At 53.8% G+C, this 22314-nt stretch overlaps 1 protein-coding gene and 1 pseudogene across 6 annotated transcripts; both read right to left on the bottom strand.

Annotated features, from left to right (window-relative positions):
* Positions 1 to 2565: 2565 nt before the first annotated feature.
* On the bottom strand, positions 2566 to 20623 carry BRAT1 (BRCA1 associated ATM activator 1). 6 transcript variants are annotated; one of them, XM_054494548.2, is made up of 14 exons: positions 20202 to 20623; positions 19198 to 19340; positions 12237 to 12391; positions 9728 to 9875; positions 8404 to 8776; positions 8010 to 8129; positions 6887 to 6978; positions 6486 to 6604; positions 6066 to 6252; positions 5748 to 5821; positions 4563 to 4665; positions 4321 to 4419; positions 3957 to 4129; positions 2566 to 3476 (listed from the first exon to the last, which is right to left on the bottom strand). In XM_054494548.2, exons 1-14 carry the CDS (start codon positions 20489 to 20491, stop codon positions 2781 to 2783), a joined length of 2772 nt encoding a protein of 923 aa, XP_054350523.2. In that variant the 5' UTR covers positions 20492 to 20623; the 3' UTR covers positions 2566 to 2780. The 6 variants fall into 6 exon arrangements, with proteins under 6 accessions (XP_054350523.2, XP_054350524.2, XP_054350521.1 ...); XM_054494549.2 differs by having other exon boundaries at positions 9728 to 9872; XM_054494546.2 differs by having other exon boundaries at positions 19955 to 20229.
* Positions 15843 to 15938, bottom strand: LOC129041878 (small nucleolar RNA U13; annotated as a pseudogene).
* Positions 20624 to 22314: the final 1691 nt, after the last annotated feature.

Genomic DNA, 22314 nt, shown 5'->3' with positions numbered 1-22314 from the left:
TGTTTCCAGGCACCCGGCCTAACTACAGTCCCCAGAATCCTTCGTAGCTGGGCACGGCCACATGGCTGAAGTCTGGACGATGGAATGTGGGTGATAATGACAGGAGCAACCTCCAGTCCCAGCCCATAATAAGCTCTCAAAGAAGTTAGTTAAGGGAGGGCCGAGTGCGGTAGCTCATGCCTGTAATCCCATCACTTTGGGAGGCAGAGACAGGTGGATCACCTGAGATCAGGAGTTTGAGGCCAGCCTGGCCAACATGGCGAAACTCCATCTCTATTAAAAATACAAAAATTAGCCGGGTGTGATGGCACGTACCTGTAATCCCAACTACTCGGGAGGCTGAGGCAGAAGAATCGCTTGAACCCAGGAGGCAGAGGTTGCCATGAGCCAAGATTGTGCCACTGTACTCCAGCCTGGGTGACACAGTGAGACTCTGTCTCAAAAAAAAAAAAAAAAAAAAAAAAAACAGGAAAGGGGGAAGAGGAGATCAGAGGAGGAGGAAGGAGAGAGAAAGAATATTTGAAAGGATAGAGGCTAAGAATTTCCCAGAACTGATGAAAAAACCACTAATCCACAGATTCAAGAATCCCAGCGAATTCCAAGCAGAATAAATAAAAAGAAACTCTCACCTACACAAGACAGTAAAATTGCAGAAAACCAAGGACAATTAAAAAAAAAATAAAATAAATCTTAAAAGCAGCCAGAGGAAAAAGAGAGGTTACTTTGAAAGAACGGACATTAGACTGACAGCCAAACTCTTGAACACAGCAACAGAAGTCGGAGGAGGACGCTGGGATGTGCTGAACAAACCAATGTACTACAAGAAAATAACTGCCTAGCTGGATGTGGTGTGGTGGCTCACGCCGGTAATCCCAGCACTAATGGAGGCCAAGGAAGGAGGATCACTTGAGGCCAGGCTGGTCTCGAACTCCTGACCTCAGGTGATCCGCCCACCTTAGCCTCCCAAAGTGCTGGAATTACAGGTGTGAGCCACTGCGCCCGGCCCCAGGAATAACTTTAACCAAAAAGGTGAAAGATCTGTACACTGGAAACTGTTAAGACACCAATTTAAATAACTGAAGAGGACAGAAATAAATGGAAAGAAATCCCAGGTTCATAGATGAGAGTAACTAATATTTTTTAAATGTCCATACTACCCAAAGTGCTCTATAGCCTTAATGCAATTCCTATCAAAATTCCAATGGCATTTTTCATAGAAGTTGAAAAAACAATCCTAAAATTCATATGGAACCACAAAAGACCAAAGAGCCAAAGTAATTCTGAAAAAGAACAAAGCTGGTGGCATCCCATTACCTGACTTCAAAGTATACTACAAAGTTACAGTAAGCAAAACAGCATGGTACTGGCATAAAAACAAACACACAGACCAGTGGAACAGAGAGAGTACAGAAATAAACCCTCACACACATGATTAGTCTTTGATAAGGGTGCCAAGAATACACAGTGGGGAAAGGACAGTCCCTTTAATAAAAGAGGAACAGACTACTCAGGAGGCTGAGGCAGGAGAATCAGTTGAACCCAGGAGGCAGAGGTTGCAGTGAGCTAAGATTGCGCCATTGCACTCCAGCCTGGACAACAGAGTGAGACTCTCTCAGTAAATAAATACATAAATAAATAAAAGAGGACCTAGGGAGACTATCTCTACAAACATTTTAAAAATTAGTTGGGTGTGGTGGGATGCACCTATAGTCCCAGCTACTTGGGAGGCTGAGGCAGGCAGATGGCTTGAGCCCAGAAGTTGAAGATGCAGTGAACTATGACTGTACTACTGCACTCCAGCCTGGGCCACAGAGCAAGACCCCATCTCTAAAACAACACTAAAACAGCACTGGGTGCAGTGGCTCATGCCTATAATCCCAGCACTTTGGGAGGCCAACGCAGGCAAATTACTTGAGCTCAGGAGTTCGAGACCAGCCTGGGAACACGGCACAACTTTGTCTCTACAAAAAATACCCCCCAAAAATAGCCAGGCATGGTGACGTGTGACTGTGGGAGGCTGAGGTGGGAGGATCACTTGAGCCCGGCATGCACAGGCTAGTGAGCTGAGATTGCATGACTGCACTCCAGCCTGGGCGACAGATCAAGACTCTATCTCAAAATAAATAAATAAATAAAGATAAAAATAAAATAAATTGGCCGGGTGGAGTGGCTCATGCCTATAATCACAGCACTTTGGGAGGCCGAGGTGGGCCAATCACCTGAGGTCAGGAGTTCGAGACCAGCCTGGCTAACATGGTGAAACTCCGTTTCTACTAAAAATACAAAAAATTAGCCAGGCATGATGGTCTGCACCTGTAATCCCAGCTACTCGGGAGGCTGAGGCAGGAGAATTGCTTGAACCCAGGAGGCAGAGGTTGCAATGAGCCGAGATCGTGCCATTGCACTCCAGCTTGGGCAACAAGAGCGAAACTCCATCACAAAAAATAGACAGACAGATAGATAAAAAATAAATAAATGGTGCTGGGAAAACTGGATATCCACATGTGAATGAATGACACTGGACCCTTGTCTCAGATCATTATTATTAAATTAATTCAAAATGGATTAAAGACTTCAATGCCATTTATTTTGAGTAGAAAATAAGTCATTTCTTTAATACATCAAAATGTTGGATTTTTTGACCTTGCTTCTCTCCTGGTCCTGGCTTCCCCAGAGGATCCACCAGGCTGAGCTGGAGCCCTGGGGCTGGCAGTGTCCCACAGAAGGACATGGTGCTGCCTCCCTCAGTCCTGAGCCCCAGTGGCAGACTCTGGTTCTGCTCAGTAGCAGTCGGCCTCGTCCCCCTGCAGGAAGCCTCCCGTGGCCAGCATGTCCTGCAGGAGGGACTGGGGACTCTTCTCCACGTGGTCGCTGCTCTCGGCCAGCGTTCTCCGCAGGCCCTCCAGGTCTAGGGACCTGAGCATGGCCAGCACAGCCTCAGGCTCCTGGTCTCCCGAGGGCTGGGCCTGCTCACCCGCCCGCCACCTTGGCAGGGTGGCCTCCATGGAGGTGGTGCTGGGGCCGCCCCCGGCCTCCCGCAGGCTGCTGTAGGAAGCAATCTTGTCCCTCAGAAAGAGAAGAAGGTCACAAGACTTCTGCGCCACAGGGCGGTCGCAGTCAAACAAGGCACAAAAGGCGAAGTCAAAGAGCCCCACGTGGCAGAGAGCCCTCAGTGCCTCGGTGAGTGGCCGGGCTGGGGCCACCTCGGGTAGGGCCATGGCATAGGGGCAGTGGGTACGTGGCGGCCCCAAAGTCTGGCCCAGGAACACCAGTGCCAGCTCCAGGCCCTGGGCGCGGACCTCCCAGTCCAGGTCCCGGCTCACCACCTGCAGCACAGTGGCCACGAACTGCTCCGTGTCCTGGGCCGCGTCGGCGTGGCCGTCCCGCAGCCACTCGGTGAAGACCTGCATGACCGCCCGCCGTGGGAAGCCCTCCGAGTCTACGGAGAGGATGCGCAGGAGCTCCAGGAACAGGCTCTGGGGGACAGGGAGCAGGTGCAGATGGTTGGTGGGGCAGCAGGAGCGAGGCTCCCACAACAGGACCCCGGGTACATCATGGGGGCTGGCCCCGGACATGCAGTCTAGGGCCACAGCCCGCTCTGGCACCTTCCCATGCTGCGCGGTGAGCACACTGCCCTCCAATCCTCAGTTTACCCATCTGTCAAATGGAGGTCACCATGACTAACTGGAGGGGTGCTGGGGAGACAGAAGGCGAAGCGCACAGGTGCTACACCCAGCAGAGCCCCAGGGCCTCGGCAGTCACTCCTGCAGGCGCTGCCCATAGCAGCAGCTGCTCCCACGCTGGATGCTGGCCGCTCGCCCACCCGCAAGCAAACGAGCACACACGATGGCCAGGCGGGAGGTGCTGGCTGAGGAACCCGCCATCTCCTACCTGCCAGACCTCTGCGTGCTCAGGGCTCATGGGGGCTGGCAGCCAAGGAACCCACCACTTCCTACCTGCCGGGCCTCTGCATGCTCAGGGCTGGTGGGGGCGTGCAGGCCCTGGCTGGACAGCTGCCCCATGGCGGTCACCGCGCTCGCTCGGACATAACTCTCAGGGTCCTGGAGGAGCTGCCGGGCCAGCTCAGGCACCTCTGAAGCCAAGAGTGCGCATCTGAAGCCGACCTGTCCTGGGGGTCGAAACGGCCACATGCAGCTGTGACTGAGGGCTGAGCCTTGTCGCCTTGGCCTCCGCCTCCACCCCTTTGTGGGCAGCCGACATGGCCCAAGTTTCTCGAGCCAGCAAGAGGCTGCCGGTGCACCCCAGCTCAGTGAGCCCCCACAGGCAGGGAAGGCAGCCCCTCCATCTGCCAGCACTCACCTCCCCAGTGCCTGCTCAGCTGGGTCAGGAACTCGAGGGCGGAGTCCCTCACCTCCCAGCAGGGGTGGCACAGGCGTTTCTGCAGCACAGGGAACAGCTCTAGGGCGGGAAGGGAAAGGTCAGGGCGACCTTGGGGCCAGGCTCACCCTGCCCTCGGAGCCAGCTGAGCCTTTCCACCCAGCCCCTGCTGCCTCCACCCCTGCGACTCCAGCTCCGTTCACCTCTGCAAGGGGCTGCGTTACCTCTGAGGAACTGCGGGATGAGGGGGCCGAGATCAGAGCAACCGGGGGTCTTGGGTGAGCTCAGCAGCCACCTGAGCGTAGCCTGGAAGGCCTTCTTCAGAACCTGGAGCACACAGGGTGGGCTGTAGGGCCATGGGAGGGGACGGGCAAGCTGTCTGTCTGTCCCCCTCACCTTCACCTGTGCTGCCCCTACTCCAAGGACACAGATGGGGACAGGAAGGGAAGAGAGAAGAGAACGCTGGGCTTCCTTCTTTACAGGGTCTCACTGTGTCACCCAGGCTGGACTGTAATCACAGTTCACTGCAGCCTCCATCTTCCCGGTTCAAACAATCCTCCTGCCTCAGTCTCATGAGTAGCTGGGGCTAGAGGCACACATCACCACGCCCGGCTAATTTTTGCAGTCAAATGCTCTACCCCTGAGCTATACCTCCGGGGCTAATTTTTGTATTTTTTTGTAGAGATGGGATCTTGCTATGTTGCCCAGGCTGGCCTCAAAGTCCTGGGCTCCATTGATCCCCCCACCTCGGCCCCCCAACGCACAGTAATCACAGCTGTGAGCCCCACGCCCCTCCTGGGCTGATTTTAATAGGGCAGAATCTGCTGCAGAACTGGCTTCCCAGACTGTGAGGAGGAGGAGGTGGCGGCAGCCCCCACCAGAAGACCCACAACCCAGGCAACAGGATTTCTGCATCAAAACATGAGCAATTACACAGGGCACCTTTTCCTTAGGATCCCAAGAAGCCCTGGGCCCTTCCTCCAAAGTTGTCTGCTGTCTGCTCAGCGGCAGGTGGTGCAAGGTCTGTACCTGCCAGGGCCCAGCTCCGTGAGGGGCTGTGGAGTGGGCACGTTCACAAATGGTGCTTAGAAGAACCCGGAGCCCACGCCCAGGGCCGTCCTGGTGCTACCTCGTTTCCCTTGTCCAGAATTCCCTGCAGGCCGCCTGGCCAGTGCCCCTGCTCCCCACGGCCCCACACACCCCTGCGTGCTGATGTATCTTCACCAACAAGAGGCCCTGAGCCTGACCCATGCAGCCACCTGCATCGTGAAGCTCTCTGAGCAGCAACTCTGTGGCCCTGTGTGAAGGCTCCATCTGTGGAGGCCTGCACGGGGCCGGGGTGGAGTCGGGGGTGGGTCCCACTGCCTCTGCCTCCCTCCTCTCCTCGCTCCCTATCCCCACCGCCGTACCGTGGGGCTGGAGCCAGGGCTCTCGAGGCACTCCAGGAGGACAGCAAGCGCCTGCGTCACCAGCTCCTGGGGGCCTGAGACAGAGGTGAGTGGATAAACCACCCCCACCCCCACCCTGGGACCCTCCCCATCAACTCTGGGAAGGAGCAGGACAAGGCCTCATCCGTCAGCTAAAACCTCCTGCACGGCCCCTGCACCCTTCAGCCCCCGCCCCAAGAAGAAACAGAGAGGGACGGCAGTTCCCAGGCACCTCCGAGCAGATAGGAGAGTGGGGGCTCAGGGATCGCCCCACGCCAAAGCCGTACAGAACACACTCACCTGTCCCCTGTGACAGCGTCCCCAGGAAGTCGAGGGCTGCTCGCTGGACCCGGACGCAGCCCGCCAGGGTCCCACACAGGTGGCCCCCCACACCGGAGGCGGGGGCAGCTGAGCCGCCGCAGAGCCGCAGGACAGTCACTGTAGCTCCCAGTAGGGACGCCTGGGGCCACGGTGAAGGGCGCTGGGGCTGCGAGGAAGAGGGCCGTCAGCCAAGGTTGCGGTCCCACGGCCGGCGTGGATGCAAGGGCGCTGGGACTTCGAGGCACGTGAGGCGGGGGACATCAGCCAAGGCTGCGGTCCCACTGCCGGCGTGGAAGCAAGGGCGCTGGGGCAGCGAGGGGTCGGGGGCGTCAGCCCACATTGCGGTCCCACCGCCAGTGTGGATGCTGCTGGGCTGCATTAGGGCCGGGCCACACCTACCAGCGGCTGCAGCTCCTCCAGGTGAGCCAGGGTGCGGCACAGGAGGCCCGCGCAGGACGACTTGGAGGCCAGGAGCGTGTCCACCGTCGTGGCATCGTCTGCCGTCCCATCCAGCAAGCCTGGGGGCCAAGCCAGGAAGAGCTCCCTTAGAGAGCACTCCAGCCTCCCCACGGTCACCAGCCACCCCACGGTAACCACCCACAGCAGAGGTCAGGACCTAGGTGCAGAGCAGCAGCTCACCAGGGGAGATGGCCATGCCCCCGGTCCCCTTTGCTCTTAGAGGGAGGCCTGGGTGTGATTAAAGTGGGGCGGGGGTGGCGAGCCGGGTACTCTCATCCATCTCCCTTCCCCCAGCCGCAGGACCCAGGTTCCGCCCTCCCAGCCCTTTCTGAGCAGCACACCTGGGGGTCCGGGGGCCTGAACCGTGGCCTTCAGGACACAGGCCAGGGGCTGGAGAAGGACCTGGAAGGCCTGGGTCCTCAGTGCCTGTGGACTGGAGACAAACACGAGGTGAGTGCCGCAACCCTGCCCGTGAGACAAGTTGGCTATGCTCCTAACGTCCCCAGCAAGCCTGGGGCAAATCAGCCAGGGGGTTGGGACACCCCCCGAGAAACAGATTCTCTGCAGGCCACTGGCCAGGGGACGCCATGGGACAGAGAGTGGCGGGGTGGACAGGCCTGACCAAGGAGATGGGCCTGACACTCCTGATGTCCTTAGGAACAGATACTGAGGGGCCTCCAGGAGGGCCTGGCCATGCACCCAGACAGAGGGGCAGTGCCCGCTCAGGGGGTCAGGGACAGGGTGCCCCCAGCCTCCCGGGTGTCCCCAGGTGTGCACAGCATCCACTCTGTGGGAGGGACCTGCCCTCACATCTGGGCCCAGGTGGGGGCAGTGTCCCCACACTGCATTCCTGCAGGGCCGGGCCTGTTCCTCCATCCTCCCCCAAGTCTACTCTCTCCTAAACATTCGGAGACCCCGGAGCTCAGTGCTGGACTCTCATGGTACCCCGGGCCCTTTGGGCAGCAGGTCCTGAGGTCACTTCCACCCCTAACGGGAGCCCACCTGGAACCCTGGCAGGCCATCCACGGCCTTCCCACCTGTCCTGACCCCAGGCTCTGCCGTTCCACCGCCCCCAGGCCCCCCACCCGCATGGTGTGTGTGCTGGGGAGCTCCAGCACCCCCAAACAAAGCTGCGGTGAGGGGCAGGTGGGAGGGCAGCAGAGCGCAGGGCGTGGGCAGGACCACCCTGCTCTGAGTAGAGCAGCTCCGGCATCCTTCTCACCTCTGTGGATCTCGCAGAGCTTTGGTCTGAAACAATTATTCTGTCGCTAAAGATCCTGCAGAAGCTGCCAGCCTGCAAGGCTGCCGCGCGCAACCCACGCATGGCCCAGTCACACCCCCGCACGGCCGTCTGACTGTCCCTGGTGTCCGGAACTCTCCTGCCGTGAGGGCCCCGCTCTCAACCTCCCTGCCTGCCCCAGCTCCCAGCACCCGCCTCAGCATGAAACACACCCCAGACCATACCAGTGCTCGAGCTTCAGGATCCCCAAAGCCAGGGGTCCCACGTGGGTGGGGCCCAGGCAGCTCAGAGCCTGCGCCACCGTCTCCCACAGGCCGCCGTCAGAAGAACTGAACACGGGAGAACTGCAGGGAGACCCCAGAGAGAAAAATTACTCCTCCACCTGCAAAACTCCATCCGAGGCCTGGCTGAGACTGCCATGGCCCCCACGCTGGAGGCGCCCAGCCCAAGACAGGCCTTTCCCCATGAGGGTTCCAGGGTCACTCCGGTGCCACTTCACTGCAGGCCACGTCCTCAGAGAGTCTCTGGCTGCCAGTGGGACATCCCTGGGAGTCATTTGCCCAGGGATGGAAAACAATTGCCCACCCAGGCCCCCCAGCTGCGTCCCGGGGCCCTGACCGAGCCACACAGAGAAGCAGGTCCACGAACGAGTGTGCGGCGGGGATGGGGTCTCTCTCCAGCAGACAGGCCACGCGGGGACTCAGCCGCACCCACAGGGCTTCCGTCCAGGGGCTCTGGCAGCGCCCGAAGGTCGTGGTCAGGACGTTCAGGGCCTGAGTGACCTTGGGGGTGGCCGTGAAGCACAAGGACTCTTCAACGTGATCCATGATCTTCTGGGCACACGCGGGCCAGTCACCCCCCGGCAGGCAGGGCTGCCCCTTGGCTCCACCTTGCATGGACAAAGCCAGGACGTGTACCAGGAGCTGACTGGCCGCCGAGGCCACAAACAGGCTGGAGTCTCCCTGCAGGGAGAAGATGGTGTCAACCGCACCTGGGTAGGGGACGAGGGAAGAGAGAAAAAAGGGGGTGAGCCAGAATAGAGCTGGGGGAGGCAGAGGGCCTCAAGGAAGATACAAACAGCAGAGGGCCCCCCAAGACGCCCCCAAATGCCTCTCCACTCAAAAGCAAAAAAGAACAGGAACTGAAGCTTCCTGGAGACAAGCACCTCCTCCCCGCGAGCGTTAAACACACACAGCTTGTGATGCTTCCCAATTCATTCCTTGTTTTTTGTCGCTTTTTTTTTTTTTTTTTTTTGAGACAAGAGTCTCGTTCTGTTGCCCAGGCTGGAGTACAATGGTGCGATCTCGGCTCACTGCAACTTCCACCTTCCAGGTTCAAGCCATTCTCCCACCTCAGCCTCCCAAGTAGCTGGGATTACAGGCACCCGCCATCATGCCTGGCTAATTTTTGTATTTTCGTAGAGACAGGGTTTCACCATGTTGGCCAGGCTGGTCTTGAACTCCTGACCTCAGGTGATCCACCTGCCTCGGCCTCCCAAAGTGCTGAGATTACAGGCATGAGCCACCGTGCCCAGCCTCGTTTCTTGTTTTTTGAGACAGGGTCTTGCTCTGTCGCCTAAGTTGGAGTGCAGTGGCTCAACCACTGTTCACTGCAGCCTCGAACCCCTGGGTTCAAGTGATCCTCTTGCTTCAGCCTCCTGAGTAACTGGGACTACAGCCATGCGCCACCACACCTGGCTCCCAAATAGTTTCAAAGACTGAGTCCTCACGGCTGATCTGTAAGTGGCTGAGAAAGCTGTCCTGGCTCCTAGGGCCTGACCTGCCAACCAGAGGACACTGGACAGCCGTACTGTCACGGTGCATTCTTTGCAACAACCCTGCGACATCGCACAGACCAGACACTCAGATTCAGCAAGGTGCAGTGACTACCCTGGGATCACACAGGCAGGATGAGGAATGCGGTGGGGTGTGGGCGCACTCACCGTGGTTGGCCAGGAAGCGCAGAGCGCTGGGGTGCTGTGCCAGGGAGCGCAGGCCCTGGATCCAGCCGCTGCGCACGGTGGGGACGGCCCAGGCTGCTCGGCTGAGGGGTCCTGCCTCCCCAAAGAGCCCTGGTAGCAACTCCCCCTGCTGGGAAGCAAAAAAAGAGGTGAGGGGGGCCAGGCGCAGTGGCTCAAGCCTGTAATCCCAGCACTTTGGGAGGCCGAGGAGGGCAGATCACGAGGTCAGGAGTTCGAGACCAGCCTGACCAACATGGTGAAACCCCCTCTCTACTAGAAATACAAAAATTTGCTGGGTCTGGTGGCATGCACCTGTAATCCCTGCTACTCAGAAGGCTGAGGCAGGAGAGTTGCTTGAACCTGGGAGGCGGAGGCTGCAGTGAGCCAAGATCGCACCACTGCACACCAGCCTGGGTGACACAGCGAGACTCCATCTCAAAAAAACAAACAAAAAAGAGGTGAGGGGACCTGGTAGGTTTCCAGGGATGTGGACCAAAGCAGAGATGGGTCTTCAGTTTTCCAGGGCTGGTGGAGGTACTTTTGGAGGACACTTTCTTTTTTTTTGAGACAGTCTCACTCTGTTGCCTAGGCTGGAGTGCAGTGGCACAATCTCGGCTCACTGCAACCTCTGCCTCCCGGGCTCAAGCTATTTTGCTGTCTCAGCCTCCCGAGTAGCTGGCATTACAGGTGCCCATCACCACATCCAGCTAATTTTTGCATTTTTAGTAGAGACGGGGCTTTAACATGTTGGTCAGCCTGGTCTCGAACTCCTGACCTCAGGTGATCCGCCTGCCTCAGCCTCCCAAAGTGCCAGGATTACAGGCATGAGCCACCATGCCCAGCCTGGAGGGCACTTTCATACCAGCTGCTGACAGACAACGGCCCCCGGATTCACTGTACAGCAGCGCCCTAGGACACCTTGGAAAGTCTGTCGTGCAGCAAGATGGTGCCTGGGTGGGCTGCTAGGGAGCCTGCAGCTGCTTAATTGGGGGGCACCATGAACGGCAAGCTAATGGTACTGGATGTGCCTTCGCGCAACCTGGCGAGGGCCTGTGAGGGACCAAGAGAAGCCGTCGTGCCTGGCGAGGGCCTGTGAGGGACCAAGAGAAGCCGTCGTGCTAGACGGGCAAGGGCCCTGAAGCTCACACCAGGCATCACCTGACAGACTCAGTGGTGCCTGTTTGAGGCACTTGAAGCTGGAAGACACAGCTCTGGAAGGCTTTCGAGCTCTCATGCCTTGTTGCTATGTAGAAATTCTTGGCTGGGAGCAGTGGCTCATGACTGTATCCCAACACTGTGGGAGGCCGAGGCAGGATGATCGCTTGAGGCCAGGAGTTTGAGACCAGCCTGGGCAACATAGTGAGACCCCCATCTCTACCAAAGATAAAAGAGTTAGCCAGGTGTGGTGCATGCACCTGTGCACCCAGCTACTCGGGAAGCTGAATGGGGAGGGTCACTTGAACCCAGGAGGTCAAGGCTGCAGTGAGCTGCCACTGCATTCCAGCCTGGGTAACAGAGCAGGACTCTGTTTCTAAAAAACAAAACAAAAAAAGGCCGGGTGTGGTGGCTCACACCTGTAATCCTAGCATTTTGGGAGGCCAAGTCAGACGAATCACTTGAGGTCAGGAGTTCATGACCAGCCTGGCCAAAATGGTAAAATCCTGTCTCTACTAAAAATACAAAAATTAGCTGGGCGTGGTGGCAGGCGCCTGTAGTCCCAGATACTTGGGAGGCTGAGGCAGGAGAATCGCTTGAACCTGGGAGGTGGAGACTGCAGTTAGCTGAGTTCGAACCATTGCACTCCAGCCTGGGTGACAGAGCAAGACTCTGTCTCAAAAAATAATAACAATAAAATAAAATAAAAATAAATAAAATTAGTTAATTTTTTTTTAAAAAGACATTCTCATTAGTCATTCACATTCTCATTAGTCATTCATTCATTTGTAGGCTGGGTTGCTGGAGGTGCAGGATGTGCGGTTTCGTTTGGTCCTCACAACAACCCCATGGTGCAGCTACGACTCCTATCTCAGTCCTAGGAAGAGACTGAGGCCATGGCGCAGCTACGACTCCTATCTCCGTCCTGGGAAGAGACTGAGGCCATGGCGCAGCTATGAGGCCATGGCGCAGCTACGACTCCTATCTCCATCCTAGGAAGAGACTGAGGCCATGGCGCAGCTACGACTCCTATCTCCGTCCTAGGAAGAGACTGAAGCTTGCGGCCATGGGCAAGGTCAGAGAGCCGGTCAGAGCCGGGAGCCCAACCCAGTCATCTTATTCCAAAAAACCTCAACTCCTTAGCCCCAGCATCACTCCAGGCGAATTTTTCAAAGGGGGCTACAGTCGGGGGTAAAAAACATGCAGTTCTAGTGAGGACACAGGGTCGGGGCAGGCCGCTGGGACTTGGGATGGTACAAATGCCCCACCTGGCTGCGGGAGGAAAAGGCTGCCCACCTCTCCACGGGACACTCAGGTGGGAGGCCCCCAGGCTCACCTGAAGATACTGGAAGCAGTTTTCCTGGGCCGCGAAGGTTCCTGCCAGACGGAGTGAGAAGGAGAGGACCCCGGGACTCAGGTCCTGGACTTTCAGCACATGGGACAGCAGCTCCACCAGGCAGGGGTGCTCCTGCAGCAGCACGAGACTGGACTCTGTGGGGACGGCCCAGCCCAGGGGTCACCAGGGGCACGGCACCAGGTGTCCCCCTGGATGACCGCTCTTCTCCTAGCAATTCCCAGACCCTTTTCTTACAGGGTGTTAGATTTAGGGATCCAACTGGGAAAAAAATATCTGCAACAAATACGGCAAACGACTCATAATTTTAATTCAGTAAGGGCTAGAAAGCCAACACCTTAACAACAGGTGAAAGGCAGAACATTTTCACCTTTCACAACAGGTGAATGGCCAAAAACGCTGAAAAAGTGTTCTGTCTCACTGATAGTGAAAAAGAAATGCAAATTAAAGTGAAAGACCAGGCCGGGCGCAGCGGCTCACGCCTGGAATCCCAGCACTTTAGGAGGCCGAGGCGGGTGGTCACTTCAGCTCAGGAGTTTCAGACCAGCTTGGCCAACATGGCGAAGCCCCATCTCTAAAAAAAATACAAAAAATTAGCTGGGCGTGGTGGCTCATGCCTGTAATCCCAGCACTTTAGGAGTCCAAGGTGGGAGGATCACTTGAGCCCAGGAGTTCAAGACCAGCCTGGCCAACATGGTGAAGCCCCGTCTCTACTAAAAATATAAAAAATTAGCCAGGTGTAGTGGCTCATACCTGTAGTCCCAGCTAATTGGGAGGCTGAGGCAGGAGAATCGCTTGAACCCGGGAGGCAGAGGTTGCAGTGAGCCAAGACCGCATCATTGCACACTGCACACTCCAGCCCTGGGCGACAGAGCAAGACTCCATTCCAAAAAAAAAAAAAAAAAAAGTGGAAGAGCATTTTCACCTTTCAAATGGGTACTTTTCCTTAGACAGTGTTCCATGCAAGCAGGTACAACGGAACAAGCATTCCTCTCTAGAACTGGAATCCTGCATTTCTATACCCAGCTACACTATCGCTCAAAAGCACCAGTGGGGGAAAAAGACATTTTGAGGCAAAGGCTGGGAGAGTTTCCCAGTGAGAAGCCCTTGTGGAAAGAATGTGGTTCAGTAAGAAGGAGAGAGGAGCATGCAGAGGAGGAGAACCAGGCCAGGACCCAAAAAGCACTGAGTCCACCTGAATCAGCACTGCAGGCTGGGTGAGGTGCTCATACCTGTCGTCCCAGCACTTTGGGAGGCCAAGGCAGGAGGACAACATAGCAACACCCTGTCTCTACAAAAAATAAAAAAAAAAAATTAGCCCAGCATGGTGGCACACATCTGCAGTCCCAGCTACTCAGGAGGCTGAGACAGGAGGATCGCTTGAGCCCAGGAACTCGAGGCTGCAGCGAGCTATCACTGCACCACTGTACTCCAGCCCGGGCGACAGAGGGAGACCCTGTCTCAAAAAAAAAAAAAAAAAAAAAAAGCGGGACATGGTGGCTCACGCCTGTAATGCCAGCACTTTGGGAGGCCAAGGCAGGCAGATCATGAGGTCAGGAGATTGAGACCATCCTGGCAAACATGGTGAAACCCTGTCTCTACTAAAATATAAAAAATTAGCCAGGCATGGTGGCAGGTGCCTGTAGTCCCAGCTACTCGGGAGGCTGAGGCAGGAGAACTGCTTGAACTCGGGAGGTGGAGGTTGCAGTGAGCCGAGATCGCACCACTGCACTCCAGCCTGGTGACAGGGCAAGACTCTGTCTCAAAAACAAACAAACAAACAAACAAAAAACAACCCCACTGAGTTCAAAATCTAAAAAATCATTGTTGAAGGGTTTTGAAACAGAATTAAAATACTAAACAACAATAACAGAAGGTTGTGATGGCCTGAAGTTCAAGTGCTCTGAGATCCTTCAGCTGCCTGGATAGAGAATGGAAAGTCTAATTAACTTCAGACTTTTTAAAAAATCCAGTTCTCATGTTAAAAATATAAGTGTAGCCACTAAAGAACATAAATAAGCCTGTGGTCCCAGCATCTTGAGAGGCCGAGCTGGGCAGATCGCCTGAGCCCAGGAGTTTAAGACCAGTTTGGGCAACACAGGAAGATCCCCTCTCTATAAAAATTCGCTGGGCGTGGTGGCGCGCATCTGTAGTCCCAGCTACACTGGAAGCCGAGATGGGAAGAGCACCTGAGCCTGGGAGGTCAAGGCTGCAGTGAGCCGTGATTACACCACTGTCCTCTAGCCTAGACAACAGCGCAAGAACTTGTCTAAAACAAAGAACATAAACAGAATGTATAACTTCAAAACCAGAAGAGGAAAGATTTAAAAGAAAAAAAACTTTATCAATCTGATGGAGGGAAGAAAAGGAGGATAAAGGCACAAAGGTAAAGCACAGGAAATTAAAAAATACAAAAGAATTCAAATCTAACAGTCGCCTCAACAAATTAAAGAGATCAAACTTATCTGTTAAAAGAAAGACTTGCTGAGATTAAATTAAACACTAAAAACGAGCAATTGGTGTTTCTAAAAGCAATAAAATGCAACGACAGGAAAGGCTGGGAGCAGGAGAGAAAAGACACAGTAGGCAAATTCTAACTTTAAAGAAGCTGATGTAGCAACAGGAATAGCAAACAAAATGGGCTGTAAAGCAAAAAGCAGTATTCACACAGAAGAAAAGTTCACTGATCACAGAGATAAATTCCAGAAAGACACAACATTCCTACATCTATGTATACCTAACCTCACTTCAAAACGTGTAAAGCAGCCTGGGCAACGTGGTGAAACCCCGTCTCCGCAAAAAAATACAAAAAATTAGCTGGGTGTTGTGGTGTGTCCCTGTAGTCCCAGCCATCCAGGAGGCTGGGGTGGGAGGATCACTTGAGCCCAAGAAGTTGAGGCTATCGTGAGCCATGATCACACCACTGCACTCTAGCCTGAGTGACAGAGTGAGACCCTGTCTCCAAAAAAAAAAAAAAAAAATGCAAGGCACAGTGGCTCACACCTGTAATCCCAGCGATTTGAGAGGCCAAGGCGGGCAGATTGCTTGAGCTCAGGAGTTTGAGACCAGCCTGGGCAACATAGTGAAACCCCGGGCTCCTGTGGTCCCAGCTATTAGGGAGGCTGAGGTGGGAGAATCATCTGAGCCCAAGAAGTCGAGGCTGCAGTGAACCGAGATCACGCCACTGCACTCCAGCCTGGGCATTAGAGCAAGACTCCATCTCAAAAAAAAAAAGAAAAAAGAAAAGAAAAAGAAAAAAAAATCTAAAGCGAAAAAAAAAGGATGCATCTCAAAGAAAAATCATGAATCCATGATCTTGGTGTAAGCTTTTTACACACCTCTCAGAAACAAGCAAACAAATTAGCAAGAACATAGCAAGTCTGAACTAATGAACAAGTGTGGAAACTACACTGTTTCCATCGAGTACAATGCAGGAGAAATGACAGAGGCTGGCAGGGAGGAGGAAACAGGGACTTGCTTTCTTTAGGGGGAACAAAATTAGATTGTGCTGATGATTTCAGAGCCCTGTAAATCTACTAAGAACTGTTGAATTGGTACCATTTATTTATTTATTTTGTCCTTTTCTCACGTCAGATGGGTCACGTACCGACATCATACCAGGGTTCCATAGTGCCACACCTCACACGTGCACCTGAACACTCAATTACCATGCTTAGGCTGGGTGCAGTGGCTCTCCACTGTAATCCCAGCACTTTGGAAGGCCAAGGCGGAGGGATCACCTGAGGTCAGGAGTTCGAGACCAGCCTGGCCAACATGATGAAATCCCATCTCTACTAAAAATACAAAAATTGGCCAGGCGTGGTGGCGGGCGCCTGTAATCCCAGGTACTCGGGAGGCTGAGGCAGGAGAATCGTTTGAAACCCAGGAGGCGGAAGTTGCAGTGAGCCGAGATTGTGCCACTGCATCCCAGCCTGGGCAACAGAGCAAGACTTGGTCTCAAAAAAAAAAAAAATATATATATATATAAAATGCCCACAAACTACAAAAGGATCTGGCACACATTAAATGGGAGAATCGCATGGTATGCAAATTATATCTCAATAAAGCTACTGAAAAATACTTCTTAAAATTTGAATACAGGCCGGGCATGGTGGCTCACTCCTGTAATCCCAGCACTTTGGGAAGCCCAGGTGGGAAGACTGCTTGAACCCAGGAGTTCCAAGCCGGCCTGGACAAGATGGTGAGACCTCATCTCTATGGGAAAAAAAAAAAAATAGCTGGGACTGGTACACACCTTGATCCCAGCAACTCAAGAGAATGAAGCAGGAGGACTGCCCAGGAGGTCGAGGCTGCAGTGAGCCATGTTCATGCCACTGCACTCCATCCTGGGTGACAGGTAAAAACCCTGGCTCAAAAAAAAAAAAAAAAAAAAGAAAAAGAAAGAAAAACTGACTACAAACTAGGCCACAGTTGAAGACCTTCAAATACCAAAACATGAAAATTATATAGTGAAATCTCTAGAACATTGAGAAAACTCCCCTGGGTCCTATGTCTCAATAAAAGTCTCAACAGCTATAAAGATTCAAAACATATATTTTCTAACCTCCATAAAGTAAATTAAAAATCAATAATAAAAAGACTGGAAAACTCCATATTTTGAAACTAAAGGATACTCTTTTAAATAACTTGTGGGTGAAAAAAAACATAATGAAAAGCATAAAATACTCAGAACTAAATTACAACCAAAGTACCGCAATGTAAAACTTGTAAGACGTAGCTAAAGTCATACTTTTAGAGAAATGCATAGTCTTAAAGTTTTAACAGAGTCTCACTCCATTGCCCAGGCTGGAGTGCAATGGCGTTATCTCGGCTCACTGCAACCTCCAACTCCCAGGTTCAAGTCATTCTCCTGCCTCAGCCTCCCGAGTAGCTGGGATTTACAGGCATGGACCACGATGTCAGGCTAATTCTTGTATTTTTAGTAGAGACGGGGTTTCACCACGTTAGCCAGGCTGGTCTCCAACTCCTGACCTCAAGTGATCTGCCTGCCTCAGCCTCCCAAAGTGCTGAGATTATAGGCATGAACAACCGTGCCTGGCCTTAAATATATATATTAGAAAACAAGGAAGACCTAGATATTTAGCTCAAAGAGTTTAGGCACTTTGGGAAGCAGAGGCAGGCGACTGCCTGAGCCCAGGAGATCGAAAACAGCTTGGGCAATACGGTGAGACCCCATCCTTAAAAAAAAAAATACAATATAATTTAAAAATAAAAAGAATAAAAGAACAGGGTAAACCAAAAAAAGGAAGTAAAGGATAGCAGAAATTAACAACATGCAGTGTATCCCAATGCTATTATCAACCATGAGAATAAACATTTACATGCGAGAGTATGTAAAAGGAAAGCCATTATGACACTCTTTTTTTTGTTTGAGACGGCGTCTCGCTTTGCCGCCCAGGCTGCAGTGCAGTGGCGCAATCTCGGCTCACTGCAAGCTCTGCCTCCTGGGTTCATGCCATTCTCCTGCCTCAGCCTCTTGAGTAGCTGGGACTACAGGCGCTCACCATCACGCCTGGCTAATTTTTTTTTTTTTTGTATTTTTAGTAGAGATAGGGTTTCACCGTGTTAGCCAGGAGGGTCTTGATCTACTGACCTCGTGATCTGCCCGCCTTGGCCTCCCAAAGTGCTGGGATTATAGGCGTGAGCCACCGCGCCCGACCAACACTATTTTTTTTCAGACGGAGTCCATTCTGTCGCCCAGGCTGGAGTGCAGTGGCACGATCTCAGCTCACTGCAACCTCCGCCTCCTGGGTTCAAGCGATTCTCCCCTCAGTCTCCCGAGTAGCTGGGATTACGGCGCATGCCACCATGCCTGGCTAATTTTTGTATTTTTAGTAGAGACGAGGTCTCACCATGTTGGCCAGGCTGGTCTCGAACTCCTGACTTCAAGTGACCTACCCACCTTGGCCTCCCCAAGTGATGGGATTACAAGCATGAGCCACTGCACCTGACCTATGATACTACTTAAAATGATGAAAAATGAGAAATATAAACATCTAACAGTGGAGTGATTCAATTAATTATGGTCCATTCCTACAGCAAATAACATGTAGTCAATAACATTAACATATTATGTGGAGAAAACACTCACTATGATAGCAAGAGAGAAAGCAAGACACCAAGATTTTATTTATGGTATTACCTCATTTTTTTTCCCCCAGAAAAATACAGCTTTATGTGTTATGAAAAAGGCTGGGAGGAAATTAAAAGGTTGATGGTTTAATTTTCCTCTTTACTCTTTTGTTCATGTTTTAAAGAACATGTATTACTTTTTTTTTTTGAAACAGGGTCTCACTCTATCACCCAGATCAGGGTGCAGTGGCACAATCATAGCTCACTGCAACCTCCACCTCCCGGGCTCAAAGGATCCTCCCATCTCAGCCTCCAGAGTAGCTGGGACTATAGGTGCGCCACCAGGCCCAGCTAATTTTTGTTATTTTTTTTTTAGAGATGAGGTCTCGCTATGTTGGACCAGGCTGGTCTTGAACTCCTGGACTTGAGCAATCTGCTCGCCTCAGCCTCCCAAAGTGCTGGGATTACAGGTGTGAGCCACTGCATCCAGCCCCTACTTTCATAATCAGAAAGAAAACAAACCTGATGTCTTAAACACACTAAATACAATGAGAACAACAACAAAACAAGTTTGTTCACGCCTTCTGCAGAACTGAACCTTGGGGTGCCCTGATCGTGGCTGAATTGACTGAATTTCAAGCTCTAACTCTCCAGATCATTCTCTAGGGCTTCATCTTGACTTGCCCTCAGTCTGCCACAGATAATCCTTAGGAAGTGAAGGAAAGACATCTGATTGGCAGTTTCTGCCCTTCCTCCAGGACAGGGGAGTCCCCACCTGGCCCCTGCTCCCTGTCTCAGGTTCTACGTCTGGTCTCTGGATAGACAGTAAACAGCAGCACCACCTCCTTACCTCCTTCAGTGACCGTTTTAAACCAGTCCAGTAGCTTCTCCAAACAGGTGTCATCTGCCACCGGCTGCCTGGGATCTACCAGAACAGCACAGAGAGCCGGGAGCAGCTGGGCGCATTCCGGGTCCATGGTGAGGCCACAGTCCCTGCAAAGGCAATGTGAGAGCCCAACCTCAATGCCCACTCCAGACCCAGCTCGCTCTAGTCACAGCAGCCCACCATGCCTGCTCAGGCCTGGGAAGGGGCCCCAGAACTTTCATCTCAGACCAGGAGAACCATGATCCCCAGACCAAAGGTCTGTAGTGCAGGGATGGATGCAAAGCTTTGGTCTAGGCGGGGCGCTGAGTGCTGGTGGCGGGGCTGAAAGGGGCAGCTGAGAGTCTGGCTGAAACCACAAGGTCTCCGGAGCTCAAACTGTCACCCTTGGTCTTTGGTGCAGTCGGGGCAACAGCGTGGTGCTGGCCCAGGCTGCAGGTGGGCCAGAGTCAGGGGCATCTTTGAGTTCCGGGGTCAGCCATGTGTGCAGGGGGATGTCTATCCATGCCCCAGGGCCAGTCTGGGCTGGAAAGTTTCTGTCCCTCTCAGCGTCAAGTGGTGGCTGCATCTGACGTCCTGAAGCCGGCGGCGGGGACAGGGGGGCGGTGGGGTGCGGGGGCGGCGGGGTGCGGAGGGGAAGGGGCGCCTGTCCCTCCCAGGACGGGGTGTGCATCCGTGCGTCCGGCCTCGGGGGTGGGCGGGGTCGTCAGCGGCTCTGTCTAACCCGGCTACTGTCTGCCAATGCCCGGGAAGGCTGCGTCCCGGGAAGAGGAATCCTCCCCACACTTTGGAGTCAGTTTTGGCCGCGAGCGCCATGCCCGAGGGTCCAGAAGGGGCGCCAGAGCAGGCGGCCACAGTCGCGCTGGGAAGCGAGCCCAGGTCGCGCACGCCCCGGGCTGGGCTGCTCCCTGGCCCGCCCGCCCCCTCGGCCGGGCCTTGGCCTCCCCACGCCCCACTACCGCGACCACTACCCTCGAAGCCCCGCGCGCCTCACCGCTCGATTCAGTCCTCCGCCGCAACCACCCCTCGCCCAAGGCTCCGCCTCCGGACAGTGCCACCTGCCAGGCCCGGAGGAGGCGGAGGACGGAGACGGCTGGCGTGGGGAACTGAGACTGCACCCCTGGAGGCCGCTCTGGAAACCTCGAGGGCCCAGACTTGAAGGAAGGAGTTCAAGCTGAGAGGGGCTGGGGACAGGCAGGCGACAAGCCGGTCGCTCCGACCGATCACCCCCGCCAGGCGCCTGGTGGTTCATGCCGAGCATCCGGTGGGTGGGCGGGGCGTCTCGGGGGCGGGGATCTCTGACGAAAGCGCGGGGTTGTGTCCGGAGGGGCGGGGCTTCGCCTGCCGGGGCGCCCAGTGTCTGCACCGGCGGGAGCGAGAAAACTGCGTGCCGGAGAGAGGCGTCCTGATCCGTGCACCAAAGCCCTTGGTCATTTGGCTTCAGGTTCTCAAATTAAGTCCTCCGCGGCGGCGCTGTGGCTCATGCCTGTAATTCCAGCCCTTTAGGCGGCGCAGTTGGGAGGATTGCTTGAAGCCAGGAGTTGAGACCAGCCTAGGCAACAAAGCGCGACCCCATCTCTTAAAATTAAAAAAAAAAAAAAAAAAAAAAAAAAAAAGCCAGGTGTGGTGGCTCACGCCTGTAATCCCAGCACTTTGGGAGGCCCAGGCGGGCGGATCACGAGGTCAGGAGTTCAAGACCAGCCTGGCTAACATGGCGAAACCCCGTCTCTACTCTAATTTTTGTATCTCTAAGATACAAAAATTAGCCGGACGTGGAGGCGCGCGCCTGTAATCCCAAGTACTCGGGAGGCTGAGGCAGGAGAATCGCTTGAACCTGGGAGGCGGAGTTTGCAGTGAGCCGAGATGCTGCCACTGCACTCCAGCCTGGGCTACAGGGCGAGACTCCGTCTCAAAAAAAAAAAAAAGAAAATCAGCCAGACCTGGTAGCATGCGCCTATGGTCCCAGCTACTCCAGAGGCTGAGGCGGGAGGATCGCTTGAGCCCAGAAGTTCAAGGCTGCAGTGAGCTATGATCCTGCCACGGCACTCCAGCCTGGGCAACAGAGCAAGACCCTGTGTTTTAAGAAAGCAAACAGGCAGAAAAACTAGGTCCAAAAAATTGAGTTCAAAACACCAACTGTGTGTTCGAGAGTCTCAAAGCCAGTGGACAGACAAGGCTTATGTTCCCAAAGCATTGTTTTATAGCAAGATTGTTGGGAGCAAACACCAGATTTAGGAAACAAAGCAGAATTCCTATGGATATTAAAATTTTAAAATTTAAAAGCACTGACTTTGCTGGGTCACCTTTATTTTATTTATTTATTTATGGAGACGAGTGTCACTCTTTTTGCCGAGACTGGAGTGCAGTGGCTCAATCTTGGCTCACTGCAACCTCCACCTCCTGGGTTCAAGCGATTCTCCTGCCTCAGCCTCCCAAGTAGCTGGGATTACAGGTGCTGGCCACCACGCCCAGCTAATTTTGTATTTTTAGTAGAGACGGGGTTTCACCATGTTGGCCAGGCTGGTCTCAAACTCCTGATTTTAGGTGATCCGCCCACCTAGGCCTCCCAAAGTGCTGGGACTACCGGCGTGAGCCAATGGGCCCAGCCGTGCTGGGTAACCTTGGAAAAGCAACTTCCCTGATGCTTGCATGCCCCCTGCACACACACACGTAGATCCTTAGAACTACATGTGTGAAAAAGTTGAAATGCACAGTTATCCTCCCTGAAATTTGGTTCCTCATTGTGAAATCAGATACTAATATTCACCCAGTTAGGTAATTGTGGAGTAAAGAAAACTCAACAGCACTGTGCTAAGTGCTTCACTTACTGTAAACTTGTATGATTCTACAGCAACTGTAGGAGAGTACCACTACCAGCCCATCAGATGAGGAAACTGAGGCACAGAGAGGCTAACTCATAAGGCCTTACAGCTACTGGATTGGCACAGTTTGGATTTGAACCCAAGCAGTCTGGCTCCAGATTTGAATACTGTATTGTACAGGTCCACAATTTTTTTTCTTTTTTGAGATGGAGTCTCGCTCTGATGTCCAGGCTGGAGTGCAGTGGTGTGATCTCAGCACACT

The sequence above is a fragment of the Pongo pygmaeus genome, chromosome 6 (genome assembly GCF_028885625.2).
Source record: "Pongo pygmaeus isolate AG05252 chromosome 6, NHGRI_mPonPyg2-v2.0_pri, whole genome shotgun sequence".
NCBI classification, from domain to species: domain Eukaryota; kingdom Metazoa; phylum Chordata; class Mammalia; order Primates; family Hominidae; genus Pongo; species Pongo pygmaeus.
This window is presented reverse-complemented; position numbering and strand designations above follow the sequence as displayed.

What these genes read in the sequence shown, in the direction of transcription:
- BRAT1 (XM_054494548.2), bottom strand. Translation starts at nt 20,491, where the DNA reads ATGCTCGGCATGAACCACCAGGCGCCTGGCGGGGGTGATCGGTCGGAG. An exon ending in ACTGCTTCCAGTATCTTCAG is followed by an intron (nt 9,876 to 12,236) that starts GTGAGCCTGGGG and finishes TTTGCTTCCCAG; the next exon opens with CAGGGGGAGTTGCTACCAGG. An exon ending in GACGCTGTCACAGGGGACAG is followed by an intron (nt 5,822 to 6,065) that starts GTGAGTGTGTTC and finishes CCTCTGTCTCAG; the next exon opens with GCCCCCAGGAGCTGGTGACG.